The 20,190-nt window shown below is 41.8% G+C and overlaps 2 protein-coding genes across 2 annotated transcripts; both read left to right on the forward strand.

Moving 5' to 3' along the window:
• Nucleotides 1–717: 717 nt before the first annotated feature.
• mocos (molybdenum cofactor sulfurase) lies at nucleotides 718–11,250 on the forward strand. The gene is made up of 15 exons (XM_026190667.1): nucleotides 718–1,147; nucleotides 1,230–1,319; nucleotides 1,426–1,492; nucleotides 1,592–2,236; nucleotides 2,340–2,416; nucleotides 2,552–2,751; nucleotides 2,846–2,962; nucleotides 3,057–3,437; nucleotides 3,545–3,707; nucleotides 3,840–3,921; nucleotides 4,320–4,444; nucleotides 10,006–10,102; nucleotides 10,247–10,388; nucleotides 10,476–10,580; nucleotides 10,708–11,250. The coding sequence occupies exons 1-15, from the start codon at nucleotides 1,036–1,038 to the stop codon at nucleotides 10,813–10,815; spliced, it is 2,511 nt and encodes an 836-aa protein (XP_026046452.1). The 5' UTR covers nucleotides 718–1,035; the 3' UTR covers nucleotides 10,816–11,250.
• Nucleotides 11,251–13,463: 2,213 nt separating this feature from the next.
• Nucleotides 13,464–19,899, forward strand: LOC113035323 (monoacylglycerol lipase ABHD12). The gene is made up of 13 exons (XM_026190826.1): nucleotides 13,464–13,724; nucleotides 15,494–15,609; nucleotides 15,703–15,808; nucleotides 15,956–16,075; nucleotides 16,192–16,222; nucleotides 16,309–16,354; nucleotides 16,674–16,803; nucleotides 17,941–17,978; nucleotides 18,426–18,508; nucleotides 18,617–18,699; nucleotides 18,818–18,896; nucleotides 19,036–19,157; nucleotides 19,256–19,899. Exons 1-13 carry the CDS (start codon nucleotides 13,624–13,626, stop codon nucleotides 19,275–19,277), a joined length of 1,077 nt encoding a protein of 358 aa, XP_026046611.1. The 5' UTR covers nucleotides 13,464–13,623; the 3' UTR covers nucleotides 19,278–19,899.
• The last annotated feature ends 291 nt before the right edge of the window (nucleotides 19,900–20,190 follow it).

Consider the following 20,190-nt stretch of genomic DNA (forward strand, 5'->3'; position numbering starts at 1 on the left):
AAGAGGTACTGAGAAGCAATTTCTCATGCTTGTTACTCAAAGCAGTGATTTCAGATGTCTTGGAAGGAATTTAAATGCCTGTACAGGATGAATACACAGTTCATGCTCATGATATTATTTAAATGTATATATGTGCTTAGCACCTGTGAACCTTTCATGTCTGCTGGGCGGACACAACGCACTCAAAAATCTGATGGATGCCCCATATATGAAAATGACAGCTATAGATTATGTGTCAGTGCAGATCTCTCATCAGCTGCCAGAAACACATGTACGTGCATAATGCATGTATTTCTACAGCCAGCGCCCCCTTTGGAATGTGTTAAAAATATATATTTCATCTGATAATTAAGAAATGTTGATGTAAGGAAATATACTGTGTCCCAACTTTTGGTTTTATATCCCACAGCACCATCTGTTTTACAGTAAAAACACATAAAATTACACAATATAAAGGAACATTTTTTAAGGTAGATAGACTTAAAACTGCATGACTCTCACTTATCGTTAATCACATTCACAAAGAATATCTGGCCTCCCAATAAGCTTACAAGATTCAACTAACCTATATTAAAAACCAGTGTACATTTTTAAGGACTTTTTTTTCTCTAAGCTAAACATTTTTAAGATTGCCAACCGTTTATCTGATGCTCTTCTACAAAAATTGGCCAAAAGCGAAGGTTGAGATTTTTTTTTTCCACGTGACCGCAGTGCAGCTACAACAGTTTTGATTGGTCCAAGGAGCAGCATGTTTTGGTGCTCTCTTCCGTCTTCCGTCTTCCTAGCAGTAAATAAATAAATAGTCATTACACCGAGGTAAAGTAACACCAACATCTGCTGGGTCGGCCGGTCTTACGCACAGGGACTACAAATGGACGAGGACTACAAAAGCTCAGCTGCTGTCCGCCGGACTTTACACTCTAGCAGAGTCGATCAGTAACCTACGCAGTGATAAGGACTGCGTTTGAAATATCTGAAGCAGGAGCAGTCCCGCTGTGTTTTGTGTTACCTTTGTTCGGCGGAACAATTGTCATAATGGCTTTTCACCAACTTTGCACTTTTGAAACTTTTCAGCAGGTCTCGGGGCGCTACGGTTATGGAGAAAACTTCAGAGACGTGATCGAGCAGGAGTTCACGCGGATTAAAGGTAATGATTGTGCTCAGTCCTGAGCAGCAGCTGTAGTGACGGAACCGCTGGCTGTAAACCGTTGCTTCTCTGTTGTAAACAGGGATAACATACCTGGATCATGCAGCAGCTACTTTGTATCCCGAGTCTGTGCTTAGGGACTACTGCCGGGACATTACAAGCAATCTGTACGGTGAGACAAGTCACATAAAATCCCACCAAGTGTTACTGCTATGTGGTTATTTTTCCTTGAGCCATGAAATTTAAAAGCATCTCCTTTTTGTTTTTCCCCCCAATAGGAAACCCCCACAGCCACAACCCCAGCAGCAGACTCACACATGACACGGTGGACCGGGTCAGATACAGGTAAAGTCTGTGCATGCTCTCAAAAGCCTTAATAATGGGCCAGCAACTCCTTCAGTTGGTACTTTGCTGGAATAAATGAGTGAAAACATTTTCTTACAGGGTATTGCAGCATTTTAACACCACCCCTGAGGAGTACTCTGTGATTTTCACTTCTGGTTGTACAGCCGCTCTTAAATTAGTGGCTGAGAGCTTTCCCTGGAGGTCGCACACAGAGAGCCAAGCAGGGAGTCACTTCTGCTACCTCACTGACAGCCATACCTCTGTAGTTGGCATGAGAGGACTGACTTCTAGCCGGGGGGTGGTTACCCAGCCCGTCTCCCCGCAGGAATTGGAAAACAGAGCAAAGGATGAAGCTCAAGTTGAAGATGTTATTTGCCAGACACCGCACCTCTTCTGCTACCCAGCACAGAGCAACTTCTCAGGGAGGAAGTATCCCCTTAACCATGTGAAAGGCATCCAGGCGAGACGCCTTTACCCAGCGTGCGCCCACCAAGGCCGCTGGTTTGTGTTGCTCGATGCAGCCTCTTATGTCAGTTGTTCGCCTCTAAGCCTACAGGACTGCCCTGCTGATTTCATTCCTATCTCTTTCTACAAGATATTTGGCTTCCCCACAGGTCTGGGGGCGCTTCTTGTCCGTAACGACGCAGCAGACATACTAAAAAAGACTTATTTTGGAGGAGGCACAGCAGCAGCTTACCTTTCCGGAGAAGATTATTATGTGCAGGCAGCAAATATTTCTGACAGGTAAAACATTCTTACAGCCCATCGAAGGCCAGATAGTCTCTGAGAACTCACTGTTGTGAGCATCTGTATTCAAAACGCAATGTTTTCTCTCTCCCCGATAAAGATTTGAAGATGGCACTGTGTCCTTCTTGGACATCATTGGCTTAAATCACGCATTTGAAGCTCTTTACAGAATCACAGGTACTGTTGCCAGAGCATGGCGATTCATTCAATCTGTTTAATAGCGAAATCATGATGCGTATGCGGGTTGTTTATAATCTGCCTCAGGTTAAAAACAACAACCCTCAACCTTCGTTTATTTCTTTTTCCCTTCAGGGGGCATGCACAACATCCAGCAGCACACGTTCGGCCTGGCACGATACACTTACATGCTGCTGTCAAGTCTTTGCCATGGCAACGGGAGACCAGTGGCTCACATATACACCGAAGGCCAGTTTGACAGTCCAATCACACAGGGCGCAGTCCTGAACTTCAACCTAATGGATTCAAATGGACAGATAATTGGCTATTCACAGGTGCATGTGGAAAACAGAATTTACTTCTATTTCATAACAGTCTAATAATTGTGTGTTTATGTAAAGGAGGTGAAATAATTTCTGTCACTCACAGGTCGACAGAATGGCCAACCTGTACAATATTCACGTGCGCACGGGTTGCTTCTGCAACACGGGGGCATGTCAGTCCTTCCTCGGGATCACCAGTCAGCGGGTGAAGAGGAACCTGCAGGTGAGAGATGAAAGAAAGAGAAAATTGTCAAAGTCGGTTAAGGGCATGCGTAGGTAGAATGAAACGTCTCTCTCTCTCTCTTTTTCTCTTCAAGGCCGGCCACGTCTGTGGAGACAACATCGACATAGTGGATGGCCAGCCGACCGGATCTGTTCGAGTGTCCTTCGGCTACATGTCAACATTTGAAGACTGTCAAAAGTTCCTGAACTTTGTGGCGGAGTGCTTCGTAGAGAAACCCGTCAGAGTAGACCAAGAGAGGCTACAGGAGTTAAAAAGAGCTGCTGCAGCGTCAGAGGACTCCAATGAATCTCCTTCAATCAAAATTACTAATGGAGAAGTATATAAAGGAGATGAAAAGAAGCCCACAGAAGCATCACTGAAGGGATTTCAACTGAGAGACTCAAACAGCCATGGGGTGGCTTATACTCTGACCAACATATACATCTATCCTATCAAATCTTGTGGAGCGTATGAGGTTTGAGAACAGCCCAGCCTTATCTCTCGTCTTTCTTTTCTAACCTTTTTCTCTCCTCCCCCTTCTTCCACTCTACCTGTTTTGATTTGACTCTGCTCTTCATGCAGGTCCACGACTGGCCGGTGGGCCCGCTGGGTTTACTGTATGACAGAGGCTGGATGGTGGTAAATGGAAACGGCGTTTGCCTGAGTCAGAAGAGGGAGCCACGTTTGTGTCTCATTCGCCCGCAAGTCCACATTCGCTCCAACAAATTGCTCCTGCAGGCACCAGGTCAGACACTCAGTCCATGGCTCACTGGGAATACATTTTTAAAATATATGTCTAAATTTCAGTTAGTCCGATTTTTGTGCCGTAAACTTCAACGAGGATTTTTGTTTTGCTTTTTCTTCAATCGCCCTACAGGGATGGATACCATTTCTGTTCCCCTGGAAAACAACAATCATTCGCACACGAGGGTGTGTCACAGTAAAGTTTGTGGTGACAGGTGAGCTGGCAGCGTTTGAGACATCCGAAAAGCATGAGCTGCAGGAAATATTGTGACACATGTCATTTGTTCTTTGTTTTTCTCTCGTGTCAACGCTCTCCCTACCTGTGTCGTTCTTTATGCTACCCCTTCTTTGCGGATGGCATTATAAGGCCCTCCTCTCCCAGCTTCTTATGAAATTCCTGCTGCTTACCATTTTTAGGGGAAAACAAACAATAGAGCACTGGATGATATTAATCTCCTCTGACAGATCCCCACATGACGAGTCACAAGCTTAAAAAAAAAGCCATTCACCCAGTGATTCTCCGATTAGATGTCACAGCAAATAGTAAGCAGCATCAAAACTCTGTAGATTTCCCCCGGGGGTCTCCTGAATATAATCTTCCTCCTTCCCCAAGGGTGGAGACTGTCGACTGTGGGGATGAGGCTGCATCATGGCTTTCAGACTTCCTTGGACAGCCGTGCCGCCTGATAAAACAAAGGCCTGATTTCACCCGAGAAATGAAGAAAAGGCCGAGTGAAGGTACCAGTACAAGCGTTTCACCTGTTTTGCCTCGCCTTTCTCTGTTTACTCCAGATTTATGTGGAATACAGTACACGAGCAGTGTGACCTTGCATTCAGTAATGCTGGCAACATCTTTTTCTGTAACACTGCTTAAGAGCGTCAGATTGTAATCCGAAAGACTGTGAAAATGCTGCGTATGCCAGGGATTCTCAGCCAAGGATGTGAATCCCTCATTTAGACTGGAACATGCGATTTGATTTTAAAAAATCACACCTACTGAGCAAACATTCACACCTGATTCCTTTTGCACTTTGCAATGTGTGAAAATTATTAATAAGGGAGCAGAAAACATGCCCCAATATGTTCATTTCATCCTCTATATTTTCTTTTTGGGCTCCACTGGAGTAGCTTTGGATGACTCACAGTTCAAAACAATCCTTATTTATCTTATTCCTAGCTTGTGTGCGCCACTCTGACACAAGCCATTTTAGCTAATTCACTCTCCCAGCCTTAAGCCAACGTTTTTCTGATTGGCTGTTCCATTGTAAACACAAGATATGTATATTTAAAGTGCTTATCTAAAAGTAGTGCATACCTGATTAATGAGTTAAATGTCACAACTCAGTGGCTTAAAACTGTGTACTTAAATTTTGTACAATAGTTCAATGAAATTGTAGTACTGTCCCATGTCAGCGTTAATATAAAGGCAAGCAAAACACAATAAATAAATGCATAAAGTGCATCAAGTTCAGTTGTTATAGTTAATATGACTTCATAAAAGTGAACTTAATCTGAGTATGGAGAGCCAGGATTTTAATGGCAAGCCTGTGCTACAAACTGGAGATGAGGGATTTGAAAGCTCTGGACATTTAGCATCCAGGGAGAATCTAAGGCTAGGATTATACCAGGAAATACTTACTTATACTTTTGCATGTATACAACGGTCAGCTTGGGTCTGCATGACCTAAATTTCCCCATCAGATGGTGAACTTGAGGCTCTGTGCAGACCTCAGAGTCACTCCCACTTTGTTATGAACAAATGGACTTGTGGCTGCTGCCACTGGCCTGACTTATGCTCCTTGAAGAGGAATGCACACAAATCCAGACACCACAGTTCTTCTTATCGTACCACTTTGAAAGAGTATGATGAGAGGAGCCATGTGAAGTCGGTGCCATTGTACTGCTGTGTCTTTTGAGCTACAGCAAATTAGGACATCTCAGCCTCGCCTGTGCAGATGCCGATCGTTCTTTGTTTTGAAATCTGCCTTTTGCGAGTCTCCAGATTATCCTGGCGTTTAATATACATTTCTGACATCTTCATTTCCCACACTCCACATCTTTGGAACTTTTTTATTTGTATCCAAGCTAAGCAACAAGGCCAAGGGATGTAAGCACATAAGGAAAAAAAGCTGCCGTTCCCAGAGTGGCCTTGAGGCTTACTCCAAAAGTGAGTAAAACCCTGTAGACTCCAATGTTAAAAAGCCCAAATTTATACACATAAAAGCTGCGGAACATAATTTTGATCTCTATGGTCACATCTCACTTAATAACAACAGTACAACTATATGACAACCACACTGTGTGTGTGTGTGTGTGTGTGTGTGTGTGTGTGTGTGTGTGTGTGTGTGTGTGTGTGTGTGTGTGTGTGTGTGTGTGTGTATATATATATATATATATATATATATGTATATATGTGTGTGTGTGTATATATATGTATATATGTATATATATGTGTATATATGTATATGTGTATATTAGGGGTGCAACGATACACAAAATTCACGGTTCGGTTCGGTTCGATACTTTGGTGTCACGGTTCGATATTTTTTCGATACAAAAAAAATGTTCATGCCTTTTTAATTTGTCATTTATTAAAATTATAAATATATATTTTAACTCAAAAGTACAGTTTTTAAATTTAATGTTGCTGAAACAAAAATAATTAAAAAAATAAATATATCTGATTGAGGAATCACTCATCTTTGGAAAAGAGTTTATTACAGAGAAATGTCTCTTTCCAAAATAAAAGCTATACTATACGCTTCTTCTGGGCTATATTCTCAGCAGCATATTGTAGCGGGTCAGGGCTGTTCGGGGTTCTGTTTGTACAGTTATGTTTTGTTTATGTTGCCATAGTGACGGGTGACGCCCTCTTGCTGCGACGGTGTGTCCTTCCGGGGTCAAAGGGCGCCCTGTGTGTTGTTGTTGCTGTGCGGTTGCCGCGCTGAGCAGTTAGCTAGCGGCAGTGTTCTTCTGCAGATGTCAATAAACGGCTGTGCTCCCTGGCTAGCTCACGGGAAGCAAGACCAAACAACACCTCCGTCTCCTCGTTGTCTGAGCTCGCCACATTGGTGTCAGAAGTGGGATGATGGTGGCACCCCATGTTCTGACCCGAGTGACTTTTCCCCCGCCTGTGGTGACCGGCGGTGCGCCAAAAGAAGGCACCTGGATATTTGCAAAGTGAAAGCAAAAAACAAGCGCAAATTCAAACGCGATTTCAATATGTCACATATTGACAGTGGCTCACCGATGCCAATGACATAATTACCCAGCTACATTTCCGAAAGAATGCAAAAGCATTGACATATATTTTTCCTTCCTACAATAGCCCGACGGGCAGGGCAGAGATAGATTTTGGTAGCCCGACTGGAAAAATCGCTAGCCCGATTTTGCAAGCCCTGTGTTACAGGCATGGCCCTTTAAGGATGAAGCCTGATGGGAAATGTATTCGGGATGTGTGTAGCGGGACTGCCGGGTGTGTGTGTGTGTGTGTGTGTGTGTGTGTGTGTGTGTGTGTGTGTGTGTGTGTGTGTGTGTGTGTGTGTGTGTGAAGAGAGAGAGCGGAGAAGGGGAAAAAGTAACGGTTAGCTACAGAAGAGACGGAAAGAAAATAAATAAAAGGAATATAATAACTCCCTCGACAGCCAGAGTTGTGTCGGCGATGCTCGCTGTGAGTAAACTGTTTCAGCCCACTGTACGCTGTGTTCGTGCCTTAGAGAAGAAATAAAGTTCGGTGAAGCAGTTTCCTACGCCTCCTTCGATCTTTTTGCTAGCGGAGTTGACCTGTATAGTAAGCTGTTGCCGGCTACGAGTCAGTTACGGAACCTTCAAGTAACTGCCAGAGGTTTCCTTACTACGGTTCGGGGCCGCGGATCTGGCGCGGTAACACCTGTATCTGATTGAGGAGTCACTCATCTTTGGAAAAGAGAGTTTATTACAGAGAAATGGCTCTTTCCAAAATAAAAGCTATACTATACGCTTCTTCTGGGCTATATTCTCAGCAGCATATTGTAGCGGGTCAGGGCTGTTCGGGGTTCTGTTTGTACAGTTATGTTTTGTTTATGTTGCCATAGTGACGGGTGACGCCCTCTCGCTGCGACGGTGTGTCCTTCCGGGGTCAGAGGGCGCCCTGTGTGTTGTTGTTGTGGCTGTGCGGTTGCCGCGCTGAGCAGTTAGCTAGCGGCAGTGTTCTTCTGCAGATGTCGATAAACGGCTGTGCTCCCTGTCTAGCTCACGGTAAGCAAGACCAAACAACACCTCCGTCTCCTCGTTGTCTGAGCTCGCCACATTGGTGTCAGAAGTGGGATGATGGTGGCACCCCATGTTCTGACCCGAGTGACTTTTCCCCCGCCTGTCGTGACCGGCGGTGCGCCAAAAGAAGGCACCTGGACATTTGCAGGACTTTGTGTGGGGCAATGGGGTCGTCGGGGACGACTGACCCCTTAGGCGGGGGCTATGTAGCGGGTCAGGGCTGTTCGGGGTTCTGTTTGTACAGTTATGTTTTGTTTATGTTGCCATAGTGACGGGTGACGCCTTCTCGCTGCGACGGTGTGTCCTTCCGGGGTCAGAGGGCGCTCTGTGTGTTGTTGTTGCTGTGCGGTTGCCACGCTGAGGAGTTAGCTAGCGGCAGTGTTCTTCTGCAGATGTCAATAAACGGCTGTGCTCCCTGGCTAGCTCACGGTAAGCAAGACCAAACGACACCTCCCTCTCCTCCTTGTCTGAGCTCGCCACAATATTAAACATATCAGGTCCCCATAAGGAGAATCATGTGCTAACGGCTGTCTAAATGACTCGGGTAAAGTTTGTAACATGCATGCTTGTTGTTTTTGTCTGCTTCCACTTGTCTTTGCACTAGGATGATGTCGGCGTAAATGTGCAGTCATATTCGTTGTGTTCCCACTAGTGCTCCGTTATCGAGCTACCCCTGCGTGGGGCTAGACGGCTAACACGTTAACGAGCTAACTGCTCGCTAACACACTAGTTCCCACCCATGTAATTGAGCATTGCGTGGCACATCCAACATACTGTTTTACTTTAGTCCATGACGCGCTTACCTTCAGGGTCATATGTCACATGAAAACCAAAATAATTCCAAACGCCACATCTGAATGAGGGTGGGGAAGGTTCAATTTGCCATGTTGCAAGGAGAGCTTAACTTCTGTCTCGCTAGCTTGCCCTGCGCTCGTCCTTCTGATGATGCTGTCTGTGTTGAGCGCTCAGTGGATCTGCGCTCGACAGTGCAGCCTAGGCTGAGTAGTCGAACGCAGATTTACTGAGCGCTCAACACAGACAGCATCGTCAGAAGGAAAGTTGATAAAATAAATTACAAATTTTGTATTGTTCGATACATATGCGTACCGAACCGAAAGCACTGTATCGAACGGTTCAATATCGATACGAGTATCGTTGCACCCCTAATATGTATATATGCTATACTGTATAGTGCAGACTATCCAAAAAAATTGCATGTGCATAAAACAAAGTGCATTTGTGTTTTCCACCACTGTAGTTTATGGAGCTTGCTAAATGAGCTTGCTAACCATAGTCAAATGATTTAAAAAAAAAAAAAAATCAATAACAGCATTAATAAAGCACGGAGTTAAGAAAACAATGGCTGAATCCATCAGTTTATGCACTAATCCAGTGTACAGTACCACTGCTGATTACGTCTTTAGGAATGTTATGATCTCAGGTTATTGTCCATTTTCTGTAGAGCACTAAGAAACTTGTTGCAACTGTTTTCACAGCCTGAGTAAATTTCCTCATATCGAGTGAAATTTCACTCGAATCTTTAATATTTGTTAGGCCATAACTGGCAATTTGACAAATAAGCACTCAGAGAGCAATTCTGCAGTCTGGAAAAACTAACTCTTGCTTCAGTATAATATTTCTTGACAAGTTTTATTTACTAGACAACTTCTGTCATAATATCTAATCAATAATTATTTCCTTTTAATTTAAAAAACAAAAATGTATTTATTGTGGTATAACGATCTCATTTTTTGTGGCTGCTCTTTCTCTGCTACAGTTTCTGCAGCTGTCACTTCCTTGTACATTCTCTGATATTTTTTTAAGAATATTTCAAGGACACAGTGATAGAAGATTTCATCCGTGTAACCCAACAAAACATTTTGTGTGTTGAATTGTGAGTGCGCATTTGGATGTGTGCCAAGATTCACTTACATTTTCCAAATGCTGTATTTCAGTAAAACCTCAATTACCAGACTTTTTAAAACGACAGTGTTAATGAAAATGTTTTCCTCAGCTCACTGTGCTAATATGAAGTTGTTCCCTTCTAGCTGCCACCTCCACATCGCTCTCCCTGGTAAATGAAGCTCAGTATCTCATGATCAGCCGTGCCAGCGTGGAGCTCATTCAGAACCTAATGAGCAGCAGGTTTGAACACATGGCATGTTATTCAAAATACACATGGCTCCAGTGAAATATTCAGGATGCGTCGATGTCTGTACATTTGCATCACAGTGGGTCATTTACACAGCAAGGCAAACTAACATGCAATTTCCCCATTTGCCTTCTCAGGCAGGACGATTCTGAGGGCGATCAGCTCCTTGACACACAGAGTGTCATTAGCCGCTTCCGGGCCAATTTAGTCATCGCTGGTGTCGAACCGTTTGAGGAGGATAATTGGTCACACTTGGTTATTGGCAGTACTCAATTCATGGTGAGCTGACACTTTGAGATAAATGATGAAATCTTCAACTGCGGATTTGTCCAAAATGAATATGCTCCCTCTGTGATTAACCTGAAGGTTGCAGGACATTGTGGAAGATGTCACATGGTTGGAATTGACCAAGACACAGGAAGCAAAACAAAAGAGCCGCTAATGTCTCTATCTGCTTACCGCAGCGGGAAGGTCAGTCAAAAGCAATTACTGCACCTTCATGTAGATGCTTTGTGTGGTTGTGTGTTTGTTTGTGTGTGTGTGTGTGTGGCAACTCAAACGCTCTGCTATTTTGTGATTTTTTTTATTTTTTTTTTAGGTGACCTTTGGTGTTTACCTGACCCATCAGCTAACAGAGGGCTCCACCGCAGCAGCCAATGTCCTCTCGGTCGGTTCCCTCATACAGCCCAAGCCAAACAGTTCTTAAAGCAGTCGTCTGCAACATCCTCTTAATTTATTTCAGTGACATCTCTGGTCCTTAGAGGCCTTTTCTCTGCTGTGCATCCTAAATATCACCTGTCAAACACTGACAGAGTTACTGGAGACGTTTGCTCGTTTTCTTTGTATAACCTGAGTGGTCCTCAAGTGTCCTTTTCATGCCACATCATTCAGGCTTTCAGATTGTTGTGATGGAAAATGTATGACATTTGGGGATTTTTTTTTTAATGTAAAGAAGATGTGAAATAAAAAAAAACTGCTGTCACAACTTTGTTGTTGAGCAAATGCATTGCAAGGAGGGTTTTTTTTCTCTCTAGAAATAGAAATGTGTACAATTACAAACCAATTCCAGAAAAGTTGGGTTGCTGTGTCAAAGGTAAATAAAAAAAAAAAACAGAATGCAATCCCCATCACTTTAAACCAACTTTGTCTTCAATGGCTGTTCCTTCCACAGAAAAGAAAAGAAAGTGGTTTGTGCTCACAGCCAGAGCTGAGTGCTTTAGATGACCACATTAATGGAGCCAAGAGTAGAAAAAAATGACTGAAAAGAATGTTTAGATCCCTATGAAGACCCAGCTTTTGGCTCATAGAGGATACACCCACCTCATTATTTGAAACTTTGGCCGTGTATAATATGAGCATCCACCATCCTAGCAATTTTTCATTTCAATAACTGTCATAAGCCTTTGAATCGTGGAGTGTCCGTTTCTTCATCTCAGAGTCAACTTTCACTAAGACAGCAACTGCAGACTCCCAAATGCTCTTCAGAGAGGTGTGCTGGCTTAGTGACAATACACAGTGAACTACTTTGATGCATGCGTAATGATGTGCAGTAACAGCAGCCCGTGTCTTTATGTATTTTGATTCAGTTCAGTTGTATTTATACAGTGCCAGTCAACAACAACGACTTTCAGTGCAAGAGCAAGGCTTGACCAGAGAACCCTACAACACAGCACAGAGAACTCTTACTCAGAGGTGGTTGTGCTCCAGCGTAGCTGAGGTAATCCTGCAACTTAATACAAGGTGTGGATCACTTTAGGCCTCATCATCATTATCATTCATCTGATGCAGAGCTGGAAAATAGGCATATAGAAATAATGACAAAGTCAAAGTGCGCCAATAATTGTGCACGCTGTGTGGTTTCAATGTGTTATCTGATCCAGAACATGTCAAGCTTGGTGCATTAATCCCAGCTTATATTAACCCTCCAGACAGTTCTTCGTGAAGGTTTTCCCCATGAAGGTTTTTATTGACATTTCCTCCCAAACACACCACCAATGTGACTGCTGCCAAAAATCTAAAACATATTTCTTGCAGTATAGAAACCTCCCAGAGTGTCGGTGATCAGTAAATGCTCCCAAGGGTGCACTAGTGTTTTTGGTGTGGATTGCAAATCTGTTTTTATTTCTTTCTTTTTTCTTTTTTGCATCTTATATTTTATATTTTAAAGTGGTCCTGAGCAGTAGCTCTCCAGGCTTGTCAGTTTCAGTCCAGTGCTTGTAGCTGGCCATTTTCAAAGGTTTTGTTTTGTCACTTAATGCTGATCTATGAATCATTCAAGCATTAAAATAAACTTACTCAAAGAATGGACTGGAGTTCTGTCTGCGCATAACTTAGCACACTTATCAAAAAAAACAATTTTAAATGGTATCTTTTGGCTCTTTATCACTAGCAGCCTGTATCATAACACATGATATGTTCTCATTGCGTTAGCTGAATCTACAAAAAATGCAATAGATAACACAGTTTGACAGACATAAAATAATGTTTTTGCACCAGAAATGAGATTCTCTAAGGGCTCTTAGCTGAAAACGTTTTACACGGTGTTCAGCACGCTATTAAATAAGTCTCACAATACTGGACAAGTGTGGGGCAAAAGAAGAAGTGTCAGGTCTAAAATACTGGATCAGAAAATCATGTCCTCATGAAACACATAAAACGTCAGGAAAGACCTGACACAGGACCTGAAAGATGCATCTGGCCCTTCAGTTGATCAATGAAAAATGCTCTCAGTGGAAGGCTGGCAGGCAAGTAGCCATTGTTAATGATGAGAAACAGGGAGGAAAGGCTGAGGTGCGTCAAATTACACAAGAAGCATGTCTTATGGAGTGAGGAATCCACATTTTAAATTGTTGGTTCAATTAGTGATCAATATGTGCAAGGGAGGTAAAGCGAGAGGGATAACAGTTAATGTCTACAGCCCTAAATCTCTGCAGTGTTTTGGGGCTGCATTTCAGTCAGTAATGTTGGGGAACTTCAGGTAGCCTGGAGAAGTATTCCCGAAGAGTACTTACATAATACTTAATTTTAGGAAGTATTTTGCCCAAACTCTCCTTTAAATGCTTTTTTTAGTAGATAGTGAAAGAACTGAGCCTTTTCTATCATTTAGTTGTTTATCTATCACTTAATTACTTTGTGGTTGTGGTGAATGGCCAAGACGCAGGTTTTTATTAGGAGGAAAAGCTTTAAAAAGATTTATGCCCCTGTTCACAAAGCCTTGCAGAGAGCCAGACTGGACTCTTGCTTCTGACCCCGGACCTGATGTTTGACACCCTTTGCCACAGACTGTATCGAGCTGTATAGATTGCTGTCTTAAGATGTGTAACATATATTGTGCTTTGTAGTGCAAACATGTGCTACCTTAACAGCCTCTGGCACCGCCCTTTCACCGCGAATCAGGTCTTTGAACGGACTTCGGTCAAAGTTTGCTGAAGTTCCTTGCGAGCCATATAACTGTCCCAGACGTTTAGCTGTATAGATAAAGTCTCTTTTTGTTCAATATAACTGACCTTAAATAATGAAGAGAAGGGACGTTAAACAGAATGAGCCATCCTCCCACAATAGCGGGGTACAGCGGACTTCCAAATCCAAGAAGAAGGAGGGGACACGGTCACCACAGTGAGTTAGCTAGCTTACCTTACTGCATTAGCTTTTACCTTTTAACGGCTAGTGGAATTAAAAGTCCACTAGCAGTCTGCACTAAGACAGTTTTCGCGTGTAGTTTGTTATTCCGTTTGTTACACGTTTGTAAGCGCAGGACAGGCATTTTACTACATGACGCTATATGGTGTTACTACTACAAGCACGCTTTTACTAGACCATAATAGAGTTGATAGGTTGTTAGCTAGCTAAATGGACATTGAAGCATTGAGCAAACGCATTTAGCGAAGACAACAATATCAAAAACTCGTAAAGGGCGTTGTTGTAAACATTTGAAAATATGTCTTGCATAATGGTCTACAGATCAATACAGTAACTAGTGGAACAATACAAGTGAGTCATTTTCCCAGAGTACAGGAATTCCTGTAGTGTTGTTGAAAACTAAACTGTGTCAGGGACTGGAAGTGTCTTGAAAATGTGAAAATATAACATCACTAACAGACGCATCTTCTACAGAGCGACTGCCCAGTAAAACAAAGGTTGCATTGCGTCATCCTGCAAAGAATGGCAGCCCGACTATAAACAGGAAAAAAGAGAGGTGATTAATTAAAAATCTGCAGTGAACTTTATTTTTTCAGAAAAGATTTGAATAATAAATTCAAGGAGTTAACTTTAGATAGTGATGGCTTTTGGAACAAGTGACCTCCTAGATGTTTCCCCCGAGCAGTACAGAGAGATCAGTCTTTGACTAAAAGGGCTCTTCTGGCTGATTAAAGTGTTAATGGAAGGGGTGGGATGTATTGTCCATTAATTGGCAATAGTCTGAATAGCATCCTTTTTTTCGCTGTTGCCTCCAGGGAGTCCAGACTGACTCCAATGACAGCCTGCCGTCTTGATTAGATCGTTCAGTTCTTCTCTCCCATATTAATGTCTCTATATTAATGCTGCATTCACAGACTGATAGGACATGTGGAGAGCTGCTTGGTGCACACCAGTGGGAATAAGTGAGCATTTCCAAGTACATCTGCTCAACCTGGTCCACAGACCCTTCAGTGTGTCTCTGAGGGAGATTTTATTTATGTATTTATTTTTTGGGGGGGGCTTTTGTTTCTCAGATCTTGCCTGAATAGAGCTGCACTTTTTTTTGCACCACTCAACAAACTCATCCACCACACCCCCGTCCTCCTCTCCCCTCACTTGATGCTTCTCACATTTGCTGAGTCATTCAAACTGTCTGCAGGGATGCAGCTGAATTTAGATGTCATGAAGAGGAGAAGTGGGAGCCAAACTTTTTAGTGTTGCTGTAGTGTTGATTTGGTGTTTTAACACAGATTGGACAGTTAGGGGTAGGCGGAATAAAGTCATCAGAAGTTTATAATAATTTTTGGATAAAGAGAGAAAGTCGGTGTCAGTGCAAACAGGAACGGCCTAGTCTACTGAAATTGTACACCTCCAGACTGTTTTATACCTTTTGTAAATGCTTTCATGTTTATATGACTGATGCAAAAACAGTGAGTCATGTTCATGGAGATTTTGCACCCCTTGAGTCACTTGCCAGTGTTTTCCCACTCTGTTTGTACACAGTGTTAAGTCTCAGGTGAACATGCTGAAAACCTGCGTATGCCTATTTTCTTTTACACAAAGACAGTGGAACAAGAATCAATGGAGGAATAGTTGAAGAATCTGTCCGATAAGCAGAATTGCCAATCAATAAGATCTTATCAATATCCATCTTTAGTCTCCAGTCACATTGTTTTTATTTCTGTCTTTTTTCTGTCTCCTTATAGGTCCCAAGGGTGGCTAAAAAGGGGCTTATTGGCCCTCTTTGTTATCTTGGTTGTGGTGCCTTTCTCGGTGAAAATGCTTCCAGAATTAATTCAGCACTTTGTTTACACACACAGAAGTATGTGAAAATCCAGTTTGCCGCTTGGATGTACTGTAAATCCTTAGCTTGCTACTCAGAAAAAAAAGCACCTCTCTTTTTTCCTGTTTATAGTCAGCCTGCCATTCTTTGTTGACCTCAGCCGACCTGCTGATTTCTCCCTTAATCACACCATCAACATGTACTTAACATCAGAGGAAGGAATTTCCCTCGGCGTATGGTGAGCATAAGCTAAGTTAAACTTTTTTCTTTTCTTTTTTTTCCTAGCATAGCTTTTAAAATCCTAAGACTAAAGGACAACACTTGTTTTTTAATGATCCAGTTGTTGGTTGTATTTCTAAGCGGTGCATTGTTTTGACCGTCAAAGGCACACTGTCCCTGAAAGTCGGTGGAAGGAGGCACAGGGGAAAGACTTGGCGTGGTACCAAAACACTTTAAGCGATGGAAGTCCAGTTTTCATATATCTTCATGGAAACACAGGCACGAGGTATTATAAATAATGCATTTGTATTACAGCTGCAGATACAAAGAGTAGAGGTTCCACACTTTGGAAAAAATACCAATTTTTTGGCTCTGTGGCTTTTTTTTTAATGAATCCAACAGGGCAGCTCCTCATCGGGTGGGAGTTGCAAAAGTGAGTGATCACAAATACAAACATATTAATCTTTTAAAAGGTCTTTGTGGCCATTCTGATGACAAATAAGTGTTATGTGTCAACAGATATTGAGTGCTCTTGGTTACCATGTCCTAGTGCCTGACTACAGAGGTTGGTACAAATAGAGATTTATGACTCTTATTTAAACATATTTTCTATTTCAGTGCTTTTTAGCCTTAGTATTGATTGTAAAGCAAAACCTTCTCACATTGATTTAATATCATTTGCAGACATATAATCACTGTGAACTAATTTTGTTGCGCTTGATGAGTTGTTTGTTGTAAGGCAGTCAAAAGAGATCAGTTCAGCTTCAGGTCAATGTCTGATGAGGGTTTTCCTCTAAGTGACTGCCACCTTGTGGCTGCTTTGCTCTCAAGCTCAGCTCTCTGACGTGACCGTGAATAGCAAATGATGTGACAAACTCTGGCAGGTTTTGGAGACTCCACCGGAGAGCCAACTGAAGCCGGTCTGACCACTGATTTCCTCTGCGTGTACAACTGGGTCAAAGAACGCAGCAGAAACAGCCTTGTCGTTATCTGGGGACATTCTCTTGGCACTGGGTCAGTAAGGAAAGACTCCTGATGTGCAGCATTTTGGAAACCTTTACACACTCCCAAAAAATGTTTGGAATACTTGTCACATCCTCTTCCTTTTAAAATATTGAAGTAATAATCTGCAACAGTCAAGAGCTATTCTAAATTTCATTATCGAATTGGACAGAAAGCAATAATGCCATTCGACTGTAAAAAGTAAAATTTGCTTGTTGGGGCAAAAAAGTCCTGCATAGGCTGCAAAGTTGGATTTCTACTATAAAACCTGATAGAAGCAGCTGGATGGCGTTGGTACAGTTATTTTTACTTCAGGCTTAGGATAAGCTGCTGATCTTAACCAGGACCCACCAGATGAACAACTGAAGGTAAATGATGAGAAGCCATAGCATTTTTAGTTCTACCAACTCTTCCAGGCTGTTTTTATATGCAAAAATGATGAACAGGATCAGGAGGCTAATAACATTAATGAGCAAAGTTAACAGTTGTCAAAGAAAACATCTTAAAAATACATAATTTCCTGGTGCTTAAGCCTGGCAGGAGGGTAATTTAAATCTGGAATAATTCATCAGCAACTGTGTGGTAATGATGGCAGATAGTTCACAGCCCAGCTCGGCACCCTAAAGATCCCTGTTTGGAAGTACTTCAGATTTTTGTCACTAGGCAGCAAATTATGGAACCTTACCTGTACTGACTGACTGAATAGAAACGGAGGAAGCCTTATGAATAGGCAAGTGATAAATGCTTTATGCAACGCAGATCCCTCATGAATTGAATATTTCCCGTTTCATATTGAGAAATAGCTTTTCTGTCTTTTTCCAGGTGGAGATAATTCGGTGCTTAATGTCTATTTTTTATGTTAACCTAATTTTTTTGTTCATTTTCTAATATCTGGGTTATTTTTTTTAACAGACGTGTTCATTTTGAAATGAATGTAGTTGCACATTTAGCTGTTTTTCATTGTATTGGTTCACCCTTATAATGCTCAAAACAAGATACCTCGAACCAGTTTGCATTTCTTTAAAAAAACATAATCAAATTGGATTTGGTTGAAATTAGTCGACAGCTGTAATGAATCTGGCAACATCGATGAGATGAGAAGGTGACGTATTGGATAAACTGAAAATGCTTTTCTGTATTTCCGTGCAGAGTGGCGACTAACACTGCAGACAAACTTCTGGAGCAGGGTAGGTTTTGCTACTAATGAATCAAGCAAATAGAAGTAATGCCCAATTTAAACTTCTGCGAGGAATCTTTGCAGGGCCTACGACTTAACCTTTGTCCCCACATTTATTTTTGTGCCCTCCATTCTGTTCAGTAACTAATGGTTACCACGTGGTAACCATTAGTTACTGAGTCCTCATGTTGATGCTAAGATTATTTTTCCATATACTGAGGTGATGATTGTTATTATCTCACTGATAAATTCAAAGACTGCAGTGAAAAGCAGCACAGGAGGAATCCAATATATAACCCAATATCTGCGGCTACATCGACCAGACGTGTTAGCTGCATTTCTTATAAGGTGCACGTCAGGTTGCGTCGTAGGCTATGATGTAAAGTTCCCGCTGAAGCATAAATTGGGCATAAGAGCATGTGAGCTCAACATGGTGATTGTTTCCCGTTCTTTTCAGGAGTGGTGTTTGATGGGGTGATCCTTGAAGGCGCATTCAATACTGTTCGGCAAAATATTCCTCCATTTAACCCTTTTGCTTGGGTATGCTCGTCTAACCTACCACTTTTAGTATTTGCTGTATTTATTTCATGTGACTGTGTTACTGCATCACAACAGACTTTACAATGACTTTTTTCTTTGTGTTTAAAGCGTTACTGGAAATTTCCAGGCCTTGGTTACTTATACCGAGCACCATGGGAAGATAATAAGTTTGTCTTTCCTACTGAAGAAAAGTAAGTTGGTTATGTACATACAGTAGTGAAATATTAAGAGATATGTAATACGTTAATAAGCTAAAAATGTTATTACTAGAAAAATGCTGTGATTTGATATAGCTCTGTTATTCTGCAGTTTGAAGAAAATGAGAAGCCCCATACTTTTCCTTCATTCTGAGGATGATCTCTTGGTTCCCATTGAGGTTGCTCAGCAGGTATCAGTGGCACAGACAGCTGCTTGTCATTTAAAGTAAACTGAGTCAGTGTTTTCATTAGAGCTGTAAGTAATTAATGACTCTTCTAGGAACATTTTTGTTTTAGGTAAACTGAAATTCCTTCTCTTTACTCCCCCAGACATACGAGGTGGCAGCGCGTGCCCAGAATACAGAGAGAGTCAAGCTGGTGACATTTGAAGGGTCTCTGGGATATCTGCACAACGGCTTATACAGAGACCCCCGTCTGCCTGAAATCGTAAAGTGAGAAAACATCACACTAATCGTGCTCGTAGTGATTACACCAAATCTGTTTCATTTCCACAACATGTGTACTGTGTTCCCTCGTGTCTCTTCTACAGGAGGTTTGTGCAGTCTTTGTAATGCTGGAAAGACGTCTGAAGCAGAAAGGCCTCGTCATACTTCACATGGAGACCACTGATTTAATGAGTTGCTTTACTTATTTTGCAAAAGAAAAAGTGATTTACTGAAACATCTTAATGAATTCTGAACACTGTAAATTGAATGAGTTTAAAGTTTTTAATGAACTGAAAGAATTTTTGAAGCTTTTATAAGATTGTGTTTCTAAATGAGTTGCAGCTTTAGGATTGTTAACTGCTGATTTTTGTGATTGTAAATAGGAAATGGAAATGTGAGACATTACCACACAAGTGATAACTTGTGTTATCTTCTGTTATCACAAGTGTCGTTTAAAAAAAAGGAAATAAAGACAGAAATCCTGAGTTACGTCGTCTAAACCACAGAATATGTAGAGCATACAGATAAGTTTTTGAGAATTTCATTTTTATGTCTGTCTTGTTAAAAACAGCTACAAGATGGGATCTCTGAGGACTATAGTTCAACATGTATGATATCCACAAATGTGTTAAAAAAATCTGCTAATATTAAATGATTTCTTCCACTGTAAGGAAATACAAAGAAGGAAACACAAGGAAATGGTATATTTATCATTGCATTAATTAAAGTTATGTTGACTGACTGTGAACCAAGCCCTCTTGTAAATTATGGTAATGTCATGTGCTGTGCAGTTTCACCCAAGTAGGGGGCAGTAAATGAGAAACAAGGTAACTTTCAGGTAAAGTTGAAATTTGTAATGTAAAACTAATTTTCATTTTGAAGCGTCAGAATCTGACTCAGACAATTGTACATATTAAATGAGACCATAGAGCATTTAAGTAGTCAAGGAAGACGAGTGTCTGTTTGAAAATCAGTCTACCAAGTCAGCCTACCTTGAGCTGAACTGTGTCCTTAAAGATAAATGTAGTCAAAGTGCATA

Source organism: Astatotilapia calliptera, chromosome 13 (assembly GCF_900246225.1).
Source record: "Astatotilapia calliptera chromosome 13, fAstCal1.2, whole genome shotgun sequence".
Classification (NCBI taxonomy): Eukaryota; Metazoa; Chordata; class Actinopteri; order Cichliformes; family Cichlidae; genus Astatotilapia; species Astatotilapia calliptera.